This window comes from Tachypleus tridentatus, chromosome 13, assembly GCF_004210375.1.
Source record: "Tachypleus tridentatus isolate NWPU-2018 chromosome 13, ASM421037v1, whole genome shotgun sequence".
Lineage (NCBI taxonomy): Eukaryota > Metazoa > Arthropoda > Merostomata > Xiphosura > Limulidae > Tachypleus > Tachypleus tridentatus.
This window is the reverse complement of record NC_134837.1, coordinates 83,911,490-83,926,360: the sequence shown is the minus strand read 5'-3', so window position 1 is coordinate 83,926,360 and position 14,871 is coordinate 83,911,490. Positions and strand designations below refer to the sequence as shown.

The 14,871-nt window shown below is 29.7% G+C and overlaps 1 protein-coding gene across 2 annotated transcripts in view; it reads right to left on the bottom strand.

Annotated features, from left to right (window-relative positions):
- The window catches only part of LOC143239966 (uncharacterized), an 83,878-nt gene extending 70,087 nt beyond the window's left edge, over positions 1 to 13,791 (bottom strand). For both annotated transcript variants that reach the window (XM_076481662.1, XM_076481663.1), the window contains exon 1: positions 13,539 to 13,791. In XM_076481662.1, coding sequence (XP_076337777.1) covers positions 13,539 to 13,628 — 90 coding nt within the window. In that variant the 5' untranslated portion in view covers positions 13,629 to 13,791. The remainder of the gene's footprint in view (positions 1 to 13,538) is intronic.
- Positions 13,792 to 14,871: the final 1,080 nt, after the last annotated feature.

Genomic DNA, 14,871 nt, shown 5'->3' with positions numbered 1-14,871 from the left:
AGTATTCTACTGATTGCAAATAGGGGCATAACCAATTAAGTACACTGCTGAGGCAAAGCTGAGGATATAAAGAAAATCTCCATCAGCAGAGGACACTAATGGCAATAAACAGAAAATATATAAAACTATGGTAAAGCCTGATCATTCCAGGATAACTGGAAAAAGGATAGGAAAATATGGCACACTTATGATGAAGAGTGAGGTATTATGAAGTGTACTGCCCATATTGAGATTTTTGGTGGTAGCATTAATCCTTCAGTGGGAAATTGAAGCAAATACCTTGGACACATCTTCATTAGTGAAGGAACAAAGAATTTTAACACACACAAGAAGTGTCTATTTCTGAGCAAGAGACAGATATTTTGGTGTCTATATCTGTCAACTTGAACAGTGATTATTAGATATATATATAGTCAGACAATAAGAGAGATATCAATTCTGAAACTGAAGTAGACAATAGTTAAGAGGATGCGTTGATTCAAATTCAGAGGAAAATTTAATTAGAATATGAACATTCAAATTAAACTGTTTAGACTAAGTATTCCATGTTATTATTATACTCAGGCTGCAATCTAATAACTTCATTATTCATTACAACAAAATGTATTCTATATCAATTTTATTATGTGGTCCACCATATTTTCAGTGACTGGTAAAACTATTGTCCAACCGAAGTTTACAGTTTTTTGAAATTCTATTATCAAAAAACAACTAATAATCTAACATTTATAGTACCTGAATGTGTTCATGTTTGAGCAATAATTTGAAAACAAGAGCTAGAAATAATAGAACTTCAAAAACTTCTGTATCATGCATTACTAGTTTCAGTTCATTGAAACTTTTGTAAATGCAAGTTCAGAAACTTCCTGAAGCCCTGAAACAATATAAGACAAAATACTGTTCTAAAGCCATCAAATTTAGCCTTTTGTTAGGAATATACATCGAAACTGATTATTTGCTGAAGTTTGACTTGTCTGTTCTTTTTCAGATTAACAACTGACATCTCTCTATTTATCTGTCAATCTAGTCAGTCTCCAGCCTTAACTTGTCAATAATTTTATCTTCATCATGATATCAGTATATTAGGGCATTAACACTGTTCAACTATTTCACTTTTTTCATACAAGTCTTAGTTGAAGTTAGCTACAATTATGTAAACAAACAAAAACTTCAGTTTTTGTTGCTGTAAAATGAAACTGATTAATCTTGTACTATGAAAGGAGTATTAAATTGGGAAGAGACTTTGGATTCATTTATACCATAAGGCCCAATAATGTTGCTCCTCCTTTTAACTTGACCTTTGATCTTTAAAACTAAACCAAGTTTATTACTGATCTCTTGGACTAAAGTAGGTGCAGTACAAATTCTAAAATATGGTGAAATCTATCTAGAATTTCTAAACATACACCATATTTGTTTTTTTGTTATTTTTTTTGTACAAGTGGATGCAGCTTCAAAATAAACTAACAACCACTCCACAGAATGAAATCCACCAGGGTACTCTTGCAAGCACTCTTGAAATACACTTAAACATTAGGAACCTATCTCACAACCACAAGACTGTTGTATGTCACATGTCAGCATAAGGACAACAACAAAAAAAAAGCAAGACAGTTGTATGTCACTTTTGATATAATTATACAAAAAATACTGTTGGAATGGTATACTTGGTACAGTTTTAATATGAAATGATAGCTAGCTTCTAGTTATCAAGTCAAGAAATGTACAGCAAAGAGTTAAAGCATTTTATGAATTTAATTCCTATATAAGTATCATATGATGTACGAACTGGAGAATTATGATTCATCAGATTCAGTGTAAAGTACTAATACATAAAAATGAAAGGAAAAATCAAATCATATTAAGTTATTTTTTGCAAAATGAAAAAAACTAAATTTCTTAATAAGAGCCATTAATACAGTTGTCTCAAATGAGCTCTGAAACTTATTTCTATTATGTATATTGTCAGTTTTGAATATCTGTGGTAATATTTTGCTCAGGCTCACTATATATGTATGTTTTTACACCAATGACGACTTGATACTTTACCCTTGCTATAAAAATTAAAATACATAGAAACCTTTCTTGAGAAAACTTTAAAAGCATACTAAATTATTCCATTTTTTATGATCATGTCCTTATGATAAGCTTATTAACAAACTACATGTACACACTAAGTAGTTAGATCCAACTGTTAAAAGTTAAAGAAAATATGTTAGTGTAAATAAAAGTTAATGACAGTTCCTACAAACATTCCTTAGTATGATTTTTTTTTTTAAACAATGTTCTGGTATAAGCTTACTGTATGTATAGACAGGGTTGAATACAATATATCAACATGATTTTGAATGTGCAAACAAGTACACCATGTGACAACTATTTATCAGAATAGCAATTTAACATTGTTTGGCTGTTTGGGAAGTGTATATAACAGCTCTTTCCAATATAAAATACCCATGTACCCATATCATAAATACCTGTTCATCTCAGGGATTTTGAATTTCCGAGACAAGGATATACCTTGTGCTTAATGGTAATAAAAAGCAATGGCGTATGGAGAAACATGGAGCACAAGCTTCATCTAGAATGAGATTTGCAATAAGTACAGGGTAAGCAAAGTGTGGCATCTAGTAACAGGTAAGAATCTACCTACATAAAGGTCAGATGAAAAGTCATCCATATGCTCTAAGCAGCAGTAAATAACATAATTATGTATATTTGGAAACAAGGACACTTGCACATTTCAAGCAGCTGGAGAATGAAACAGATATCCACGATATTTCATGCTAATCAAGTTGCCAGACAGTTCCTATGAATTTCTGTTTGACAGAACTGTTTAAGCTAGATCTAACAAACCTTCATCCTCTCACGAGATGGATTATGGGAAGTGTGCAATAAGAAGTGGTTTACTACAGAAATGATAGGTTTAAAAAAAACAAACTTTAGCAATAGCAAATAAACTGAAGAACTACTTTTCAAGATAGAGTTTTCAGATAAAACATGGCAATATGGATTGTACAAATGTAGTTAGACTCCAAAATCAACTTAATATAATGTACTCAACCCCCTGTACAACCTTATTTGATCATGTAACATGCATATTTTGTCCAGTTTAATTATTTCTTTTCATTGTCTTCGTATTTAGTACATGTTGGAAGGCCTTACAACAGTTTTAAAACAAAGACCTAAACGTAAATAAAGTTTATATGAGACACAAAAGCAATTCAAAATGTCCAATTTCTTGATATAAACTACATGTTAAAGATCCATAGCTTTAAAGTATTTTTTGTGTTTATTTTAAGGTCCTTAAGGCATATCTAAGAAAAGCATCCTTCAATTCATTTGTAGCAATAAAGCCATTATTCTTTGTAGAATCAAACCAATTTTGACCCTGTAACTATTATGAAGTTATTTCAGTAACACACTATACTAATTGTGATTTAAGAAGTACATTTTGTGTATCTACTACAGTGATTAACTATCAGTTACTATGATATATATTATCCACTCAATGAATTACTATATATAAAAACATTAAAATCACATTTATGCAGATAAATAATACAAATTAGTAAACAACACTAAAAAAATGCAGTTATGGTTTTGTCTCTCCCCATCAAATGTTATGAAATGTGCATTTTTACAACAAATTTATTAATAGATGATATATATGTACACACACATATACATACACAGCTGCAACAACATTTAAAAATAATAACAAACATATTCTAGCCACAATATAGGAAGAGATAAGAACACTTGTAAAATACAAAAGTGTGATATTACATTTTTAGTTGATGTTACATAATGTTTAGTTAATGTCAATTGCTTTCATGTATTACTTAACAATGAATTTGTATAACTCTTAACATTGTCCAGTCAACTGAATAGCATTCCCAACTCCAATTCTAAGGTCTTAAGTCCATATCCCAAACAGCTCCTGCTTTAGACACACAGCTTAAGAAGTAAGTAACCAAAATGCAGTGTTATGGTTAGTGGAAAAATTACTATAAACATTATCCAAAGAATAAGAGAGTTAACTAACAAGACAAGATGATTGTAGGCTGCTAATTACTGTTAACAATGCTTAATAATAATTTCTCAAAAATACCTTATATTAGTTACTTTATACCAGGGGTTCCCAACCTGTGGGTCGCAAAGCCTTGGCAGGGGAGTCACATAGCCTTGTTAGAAGTAGCTTGGAATAACATTAATTTTATTTCATCAATTACATTTTCATGTCGCAAGTGCAAAAATGTTGGGAACCCCTGCTTTATACAGTGTTATTTCTTGGATCAACTTTTGTCTTGGCCAACTCAGGTTTCCAATAAAATTACTCCCAGTAAGTAATAAGTAAATGCACTGCATACATATCCAACCGGTATTTTTCAATTCACATTTGATCTTCCTCTGTATTATATCAGATTTTATATTGCTGCATAAGTTCTTCTGTTAACTTTCTTATCAAATTTTAAGAAAACAAATGCTACATTTGAAAATACTCCCAAAATAATTCCTTAAGGAGATTTATAATTTTATTCTAACTATTGTATTCCTCCAAAGTTAATCACTCAGGCTCAGTTACAAAAAAAAAAAAAAAATATGTGTGTGTATATATTAGTAGTGATATACAGTACTACAGCTTGTAGGATAACTTGCTATGATTGATCATTTACACTTAGGTTTTTAATCAACATGTTTTTTCATGATACAGGTGGCAGTCAATTACAGAACTTACTAAAGAATTGGCATTAAATGCTGATGTAAATATTAACCTTGAATAACAGTTAGATAAACATTGTATGAAGTTTCATGAAAATTGATGAGAAGAGACAACAAAACTAAAAAAGCTAAAATGAGCATCAGACCACAAACAGTAACTGAGCAAAGTTGTAGAAATTTGCTCTTTATGAACGATATCAAGTTAAAATCTTGGGCAAGAACCAATGAAAGTTTTGTTTGGTTTCAAAGAGAAAAACAGTAGCATAATCAATGTACAATACCTACAGGAAAGTATTTGGAAAGCACTACAAGTTTAGGAGTTGATACAAGTCAGTTGTGTTGGTGATTAACACAAAATTGATAACATTTTGACTGCTGATAGGTACAGGAAGATTCTGATCCTCCACACCATTCCATCAGGAATACAACTTATATGGTAGGAATTCATCTTTTAGTAAGACAATGATCTCAAGTTCAAGTCCACAGCAAATATGATGAAGCAATATCTTAGCGATAAAGAGGCCAATGAATGCTCACAACCACAGCTGGATCTTCACAAAGTCCCAGTAAGAACATTCTTGAAACTGTACAGGCTTATGTACAAACCGATGAGGTCAAAAGGTTCAGACAACTTTGTATTTTCTGTATTTCATATCATTAATAATTTTACTACTTAGTTGCCATCACTATTTTTGGGCTTTTTTATGTGCATTTCTTGAGTGTTAAAGCAATAAGTACAAATTTGTAAACTACCATAGTGTTAGTACTTTAACTAAATCATCATTACCTTACAAAGTCATAAACCATTACAACTGCACATAAAAAAATGAAAATGGTATTACAGTTTCAGAAAATATAGGAAATACTCTTATTTAAAAAAAAATTAACAGCTCCAGAAACAGACTAGCCTGTAATAAGATATCAAGCTATCCACTTACAACAGACATCTAATATGCTAGCCTAGACAGGTGCCACATGCAAATGTGTAATCTAATTCATTTTCTTAACTTCTGAATTAACCAAACATGAGTAGCTTTTAATTAATAAAACTCATTAATCACTTTATAATGACACAAAGCACTCCAAGAATGCTATTAGTCTAAATATATGAAAACAAAGAAATCATTGCAAAGATCTGAATTTTGATACTTCTATATTGTCATTATTTATGCTTACACTAGTTTCAACTTTCAAGCATTGAAATCTACTTATAGTATATAAACTGATTCTTAAGCATCACAGATGTTTTATACATTGTAATTAACATTATTCTAATTCACCACTACTTAAACCTGTACAAATATGTCATAAAATCAGTGAAACTGAATGAATATATATGTTTTTCATACAAGGTGGGTCAATCAACAGAAAACATCTGGATACAGAGCTTACTGACCTAAGTGATTATATGTTATTCAGTGAGATGACCACCAACATCCATGAGTATAAGTTTGTAATAAAAAAAGAGCACTTTATACAACTGAAGCACAAGTGCCATTCAGTATATTCTTACTGCCCAATGTTGTTTTTTAATCAAAAAGTTTTTCCAATATATTGTAAAGCTTGAAAAACAAATTTTTGCCAAAATTCATAAACACACCTTGCTTCTAGATGCTTTGATTGGGCATGTTATTTAAATTATGGTTACAAACTAACATTTTCAAAATTCTAACAAAAAATATTTATGTTTACTTCACCCTTTCACAATGGGTCATGGGTGAAAGGACATGTTACTGCATTTGTTTACTTGAATTCAAAATTTTATTGAACTATTATTTTATGAATTTATGTCAATAAGTATGGAATTAAATTGTAGATTATAATTCAAATTTTCATATTACATACAAGTTAATTTCTTAACTTAAGTAAATATTAAAACAACACACCTTAATATAGATTTTAGTAAGTCACATGGTATGTTGAATGCTGCACTGGTTAAAATCAGATGTTTATTATGTCAAAATAGTAAGTCTATAGTTTTGTACAAATTAGGAACTCAAATTACCAACATTAACAAACTACAATATAAGATAAGAACCTCCTATCTTTTTATTTTGCTGAGATATGGCTTATGTGCTGAATCAAACACAGTAGCCCCATTCACCTCTTTCCACTTTGGAAATGGTTCCTTTATGATATGTGAATAACCAATCAACAGCTTAAAATCTACCCTAGTGGTTTTCTCAGTCAATCTAATCTGTGAAAAAGACTGCCATATTCTTTCAAACCAAGATTTCAAGACAGTAACTTGTGTCTTTAGTCTGCTTGAAGTTTCATATTTTTTTTAACCTAAATAGATCTTAGTTACTAAGCTTACTAAATTATAGTGGAATTCTAGAATATCAGTCAAGTTATTCATGGTTTTTTGGTTATCCAAGTGTATATATAAAATCTAAAAAAAATTTCACATAATATTCTCCATATGCAAAAGTTTAAAAGGTTTAACAACCTATGTCCAGCAACAACTGAGTTCAAAGGTCATAGTGAGAAGAGATAATTGACTGCTTTATTTCGATTTACTGTTCTACATTCTAAGAAAAAACAAGTTTAATAACTTATTTTTAATTAGTAATAATCTAAGTATATAGATAGCATGTAACTGTATATTACAAAAAACTATTTCACTAAAACCCAGCCAAGACAGGGAAGGTTAAAGGTCAGTTTAAATTGCAGGATACATAACATGAATGCACCTGCACCACATCAATGCAAGCTATGTAGTGTTAACTATGCATGACTAGAAGTTCAGTATAAGAAAAAATAATAAATTCATATTGTTATAAGACCTAAGCTACTTAGATTAAACATTTGTATTTTTGTGCTATAATATGCAGTCATTCTAGCATGAAAAAAGCATAATTTATATTTATTTCTTTATTTTTTTTATAATAGTTACAAAGTTGGTCAAGTGACAGACCCATTCCACATAGTCAAAGCATAGAAAATAACATAAAATGTAAGGTCTTACTACAAAGAAACATTTTAAATGTATTTAGGAGGTTTTAGAAACTACATAAATAATATCTGAGATTTTTGAGATAACAAATAATTTTTTTAATCATAACATGAAAACACTTCACACCCTGACAAGTAACAAAACAGATTCAATATTTTCATAAACAAATCTTTAGAAAAATTTGTTATTAAAAATAATTTTGTGTGTGCAAGATACTAGTAATCTTTACTAAAAGTCTACTAAATTTTGTAAAGATACACATGCTGTATCAAAAGCTATAGTGCAAATACTTAACATTGGCAAATGTGTAGAGGAACTCATGTATATTACACTGAGCCTGTTGTGAAAGGATTAATCGTCATCTAATTTAACAGAGATTACTTTTGCTTTTATTATACATTTGATATTTGTCTAAACAATCTAAGATTTATAATAAAGTCTGTGCTTTTGAAGACAAAGATAAACTTCATTTTGAATGCTAACTGTAAGTGAAAGTTAACAACACAGTTACATTTTTTAAAAGTAACAGTTTCCAAAACAATTTATGAACTAAATATATCCACTTAGAATATGAGTTGAACATAATAAGAACATAATGTCTTGAGACAACATGGTATCTACTGGTCCATCTTGGATGTGCTCTTAGCTAAACTCAAACTATTAATAAATAAGTTAAAAAAAAAACACCTTAAAGCCAGCCCTTATCATTCATATAAGTTTTCTTAACATCACTTAAGTTTACTGCCTCCTTAACAACTGAAGGCATCCCATTTTAGAGGCCATTGACCCTGCTAGGAAAGTAAAACTATCTTAGCTGAAGATCACTCCAACCCTGCAAAAATTTATAATTATGCCCCCTAATCCTAATATTCTTACTGTTAAGTGTGAGAACTGATTATGTATTAGTACTATCAAATCCCTTTACAATCTTAAACACCTCAATCAGATACCTTCTAACTTTTCCTTTTCTAAGAGAAACATTTTGAGAGATTCCAGTTTTTCCTTATATCAAAACTCCTCCATCTTAAACACCATTCTAGTAACCCCCTTTGAATCCTTTCCAACAGTTTAATGCCCTTCCTAATGTAAGGGACCCATTACTCTAAATGCAGCCTAACCAGTGATCTATACAATGAAATTATAACCTCTTTAGACTACTATTCAATATTTCTGTAAATACAACTAAATATCATACTTGCCTGACCACTAATAACAACACATTGCTTAGATAGCTTAAGAAAGTATGCAACTATTACACCAAAATCACTTTATTTTCTAACCCTGTTAAGGTTATTGCCATTCATATTATGATAACTCACACACATTATTTTGCATTTATAATACTTAAAACCCATTTAACCTACTAAATGATTTAAACCCTTTTGTAAATCAGCAACATCCTCTTCACAGCTAATAATGCACAAGACCTTAACATCATCTGCAAATTTAAGAAATTTATTGACAATTCCTTCATCTGTGTCACTGATAGCAATCATAAAGAGAAAAAATTCTAAGACTGAGCCATAAAGTGCCCCATTTAAAACATTACTCCAGTTTGAGTGAGCTTCATTTGTAGCAACCATCTGCTTTCTTTCATCCAGCTACTTTTCTACCCAATTTGATAACTTATCTCCCACACCTATAGAGATAATTTTTTTACAAGCCTTTTATGTGGCACTTTGTCAAATGCTTTCTGAATATCCAGATACACCAAATCTACACCTTTACCCTCACCTACGTAAGCAGTAACCTTTTCAAAGAATGTTAAAAGATTTGTAAGGCATGATTTTCTCTCAATGAAACCATGTTGATTATCCAGTAGAATTCTAAACTTTGTTAAATAGCTTTGCAAACCACCTTTTATCAGACTTTCCAAAACTTTTCCCACAAATCATACAAGACTAATACATCTATAATTACTGGGACAATTTTTATTACTTCCCAGTTGAAACTTGTATTTGAAGGTGATTATTCAATGATATTACTATCCCCACTTTAAGTAGACATAATGTACATATACAGTAGTTCTGTATGAAGGTACATTTATCTTGGGACACCATTAACAACTTTGTTTTGAAACAAGAAATCTTATTTTTTTCAGGAATTATGTCAAAATTTAAAAAGAAATCTATACCAGGGGTCCACAGGAGTATTTATGTTATTAGAAACACCTCAGTATACTTGTTCTGGAAGCATACAATTTCTTAAAAATGGAAAAAAATATAACTTCTAACTTGTATCTTTGGCTGGCACATCTAATATGTTTGCCTTTTGCTTTGAACAAGACTAGATTACAGCAAAATGTATTTTCTGAGAAGTAAATGTTAGTCCTTCAATTCTGAATTCTTATTTTGAAATTATAGTTTTGTAAATTACTTCTTAATTTTAATTATGTTACAAATAATTATAATAATATAGGACATTGGCTCTTCATAGAGGTATGTACTGCTTTTTAATGATCTTCTTATGTAATTCTACTTCAGAATAGTTAACAGCTAAAAAACCTAACACAGTTTAGTTTACCTATTAGATTTAACTTTTTTAACCTACTAAATTTTATTTCATTTATAGTTACTGAACTGTATTCAATGAGAGAAAGAGAGAGAGAGTGTGTGTGTGTGTGTGTGTGTGTGTGTGTGTGTGCGCACATGTGTGAAAAAGAAGCATTAATCTGGTTATGAAGGAAACATTTTAATATACTAAATTTTTTGGGCTATATTTTAGAATATTCAGTGAACAATGCAAATAGATTTATCTCGTAAACAAATTAATAATACAAGTTTTTGGGCCAGACCAATTCTAATTTTCAAACTATTAGATACCCTTTTGAAACAATTTTTTTTCTGTATTACAATTTTATGCCACAAAAACATTAATTTGGTTTTGGAACAAGCAGTAAATTTTACTTTTATCTCAAAACCTTTTTCTCAAATGTGTCTAAATTTTGGCACATATTTCAGTAAAATTTCTCACAATTTTTTTTTTTTTACTTAAAACTTCCTAAAGTACATTTACTTCTAACCTAAAAGTTAGATTTGGCCATGACTTAGTTACATACATGATATAAAACATATGAGTACATGTATATATATGAATCAGAAGGTTACAAAAAAAACAACAACATAAAACACAGCATTCTGCCCACATAAATTATCAATTAGCTTTTTAATAACCCTACAGCTTTCTTAGTTACCACTGCCTTTCTGACGAATACTTCAGGATACTCTTAACAATCACACATTGTCTTTTTTTTCATCATATGTATTCTAACTTACCACAGATGCATGGTTCAGAACTAAATGAATTTTCCATATTATTGATCATTCTTTAAACTACTTAGATTCTTCCAAATCAGAAATAATGTTTTAATAGTTTCCTCCGCTTTAACCAGTAATTTAATTCATCAGAAAATATAAAAACCTAACAAACTGTACATGCATTAGTATTAATAAGGAAAACAATGAACAAAGGTTCTTAAAACTTCTTATGATAAAATTCTAACAGCAAGGTTTATCCTGTTATAAAAATGAGTATTTTTATCATCATATACAATCACACCTCAAGGCTATTCTCAATTACACCTTGTTCTATCTCTCCACAATAAGACCATTCTTCTCACACATAAAGTATGCTATTTTTCAGTTAACTTATCACAAATGCATCATTTAAGATTTAATGGGTTTAAGACTTACTTTGTTCAAAATCAATGTTTATAATTTCAACTCTTCATATACAAAACATATAAAAGATCATTATGCCACACAGACTGATTTAAAGTCAATTTATTAATGTTTACTGAATTATTTAGGAAGAAAACAAAGAACACAACCACAGAAAATGCAACAAGGTGTTTCAGTCAATGATGGTTCTAATAAAAAATTACATGTCTATGTAACACAATTTCTCTGCATAAAAAAAGGAATCACCTAAATTACAACATTATGAGACACAATTAAAATACTTAACACAACTAGGAATTGCAACAATGAGTTCTCCCTGATAACTGTTGTACCACTTATGATTATTAACAAAAGAACTCTAGTAACATGACATGTGGACAAAAAGGGAACCATTCTACTCTTCAAGACTATTTTAACTTATCCTCCCACAAGAAAATGTAGAAACCTAAAACCCAACATAAAATAATAACTTCCACTTGTGCATAAACTAATCATCCTATTAGAATAATTGAACTTTTCCAAATCTTAAACTTGTGTTATCTTGATTTATTTTCTTCAGAATGTAATTAACAAATTCAATCAGAGCTTTTTCTCTTATTATTTTACCAGATAATCTTAAGAGTACATTTTACCTTCCTTTTCTTAAGAAGTAAATAAGTTCAGATCTTAATCTAATCCTTTCCATCCATAAAATCATTCTAGTAGTTCTCTCTGAACCTTCCAGTTATGTCAATATCATTTCTTAAATAAGGAAACCAAAACTATACCTATTATTCCATGTGAGGCCTAACTAGTGATCTGTGTGCAGATATAACTACCTTATTTGACTTGCAATCAAACATGTCTATAAAATACACACTAAAACTCTATTAGCTTTGCTATTAGCAACAGTTTTGATAGCTTGGCTGACTTATCTATCATTATACCACATTCATTTTCTTCAGTGACACTAATAAGTGGATTCTCATTTATATTAAATATATTAACCAAATTATGATAATCCAAGTAATTAAGCACGAATAACGACAAAAACTTGAGGTCATCATCTGAGCATTTAGCAGTAATGAAAATAATTACTACCATACTGGTAAACAGAAATTATATTTTAAGGTTAAAAAACACATTCCTAAAAGCTCGTGTAACATACTTGTTACACCACATATGAAATAGCATTGTTCTGTTTCAGTTTCTTAATTTAAAAAAAACAAAAAACTTTTCCAATATGGTAATATCTTTCATATGCCAAACAAATTAAAACTGAATATGCAACAGTAAATATAAATATTTTAATCAATCATTGTTCAGCCTGCAATATATTAGCTTACTCTTGAAATGCTAACATTCCTTAAATGTATATTTTGTTATTAAAAAAATTAATTCAACTTGTTATACATGAAGCTGCATTATACTATTATGTGGTTCATCAATAATTTCCATGTAAAAGCCAATCATAGTTTTAACATGGATCAATTTATTATTTAATAGAGAACTGAATTTTGGTAAAAACACTATTTTTAGTATTTGAAATATAAAAATTACTACATTAATTAATACTATGATGTAAATTTAATGATGAAAAGATTTTGATATTTTTTTAAAATTGTGTTTAATGAAATCCTTATTTCACATTACTACAAATTTTTATTCTCCATACAAAATTTAAATACTTGGGTCAGTATATAAATGATTAAAACTGCAAACATTTCTGAAACTGTTGCACTTTCTAAAATTATTATTTTCCCAAGAGTTTCTACCATTAAAAAACAAAAACAAAACCTTGTTAGACACCCTCTTCTGGTTTTAAGTGATTATAAAAATTCTGTATCGTGTATTGCTACAGTTAATACACCACTACTACATTACCTAATGAAATAACGAGACTGTATAAGTGGAATACTACAAAGAACTTTAAATATTTAGAGTAACTGATTATACAGCATTTAACACAGATTAGTGTAACTACAAGATACGACTCTGTAATACTACTTCTAGCTAATTTATCTTGTCTATTAATAAAAAAACAACACTTCAAGCCGATATAAACTTTGTAATAAAACTTTTGGCACCTATTTTTTTTATATAAATAAGAACGCAGTCTATAATGTAAAAGAAAAATACCATCTTACGTAAAAGCTTAATGTAATCTAATTTAAAAGGATCCAAGACTGACAACATACCGTTTCATCTCCTTTCTCGCTTTCGCTTGTTTCACCACATCGAGATTGAGCCTGAGAACTTGGGGACCTCTGAACGGTTACCAATGCCATTTTAAAATAGTAACTACCTTTAAAAACACAGTTATGTTCTTATAAAATTGAAAAAAGATATTGATAAGAAGGATAAAACAGTTGATTTAATTCTTAGAGAATATACGTTGAGACACTTATCCAACACTAACTTCTTTTATCGCCATTTTACCTTCTCCTGAGTTATGTAACAAATGCGCATGCGTTTGTTTTGCGACTTCTGTATGACCTTAACAAGATTTCCTGGTTGCTAGGTAACCGCTATTAAAAATAATATTACAGCCTAACATTGCGTCATTGCAAACTTCTCTACTCATTATATATATAAATAAACCAAATATCAAAACACTCGTAATAAATGTATTGCTGGTATTACTTTAAAGATTTTTATTTATTCTGCTCTCTATGTAGGTTATTTTCAAATGGGAACTAGACACGAAAAATAAATGCAATTTTGAAAACACCTGTTGATATTACACCAAAACAAGGTGAAAAGAACTTATTATGTGCTGCCATCTGTGTTATATAGTTTAAAGATTAAAATTTTATACCCATTTGTAGATTTATAGTACTTTCAAATTTTCTTTGTTTGAGAAAGAGTGAACGTAATGATTTTCTTTTAATAAAATTAGAAGAAAAGTCCATAATAACATAGATTATGAATGTTATATGCAAAAACGGCTCGTTTGGGTTGAGAAAATATTTCACATAGAAGAGCGAACATTGTTGTTGCCTTAACAAGACATGCTGGGCTATAAAGAAATGTCTCCATGCGTGTTTACAAAGTGATAAGCTTACAATTCTGTATTAAATGTGCATACCTATTTCAGACCGAATTAAGCTGAAAAAGTCTATAAACATTGTATTTAGCGTAACGTTCATTTTTGTTTGGAAAATTACACGCTGGTTAAGTGTTGTTTGTGTTAAATACTTTGAAATCGAAGACAGTCGTCACGTGATTTAACGACATTGTGCCATCGTTTAGCAAACATAATTCTTTAAAAGTTTTGATTAAGCAATATACTGGTAAGGTAATCCGGAATTGAAATGACAATATGCAATTCGAAGTTCTCGTAGAAAGGCCATTATAACAATATGAAATTTGTAGCTTTTGATTGAGAAATTTGCGAGATACGTTTCGGTCTGAAAAACACAAGAGCATTATTTATATAGATTGTTGTTGAAGAGTCTTATTTATTGTATTTTGTGTTCATAACAAAGCTACTAAAGTCGTCTGCCGCTGTCTTTTAATTTTGTTCTGTTT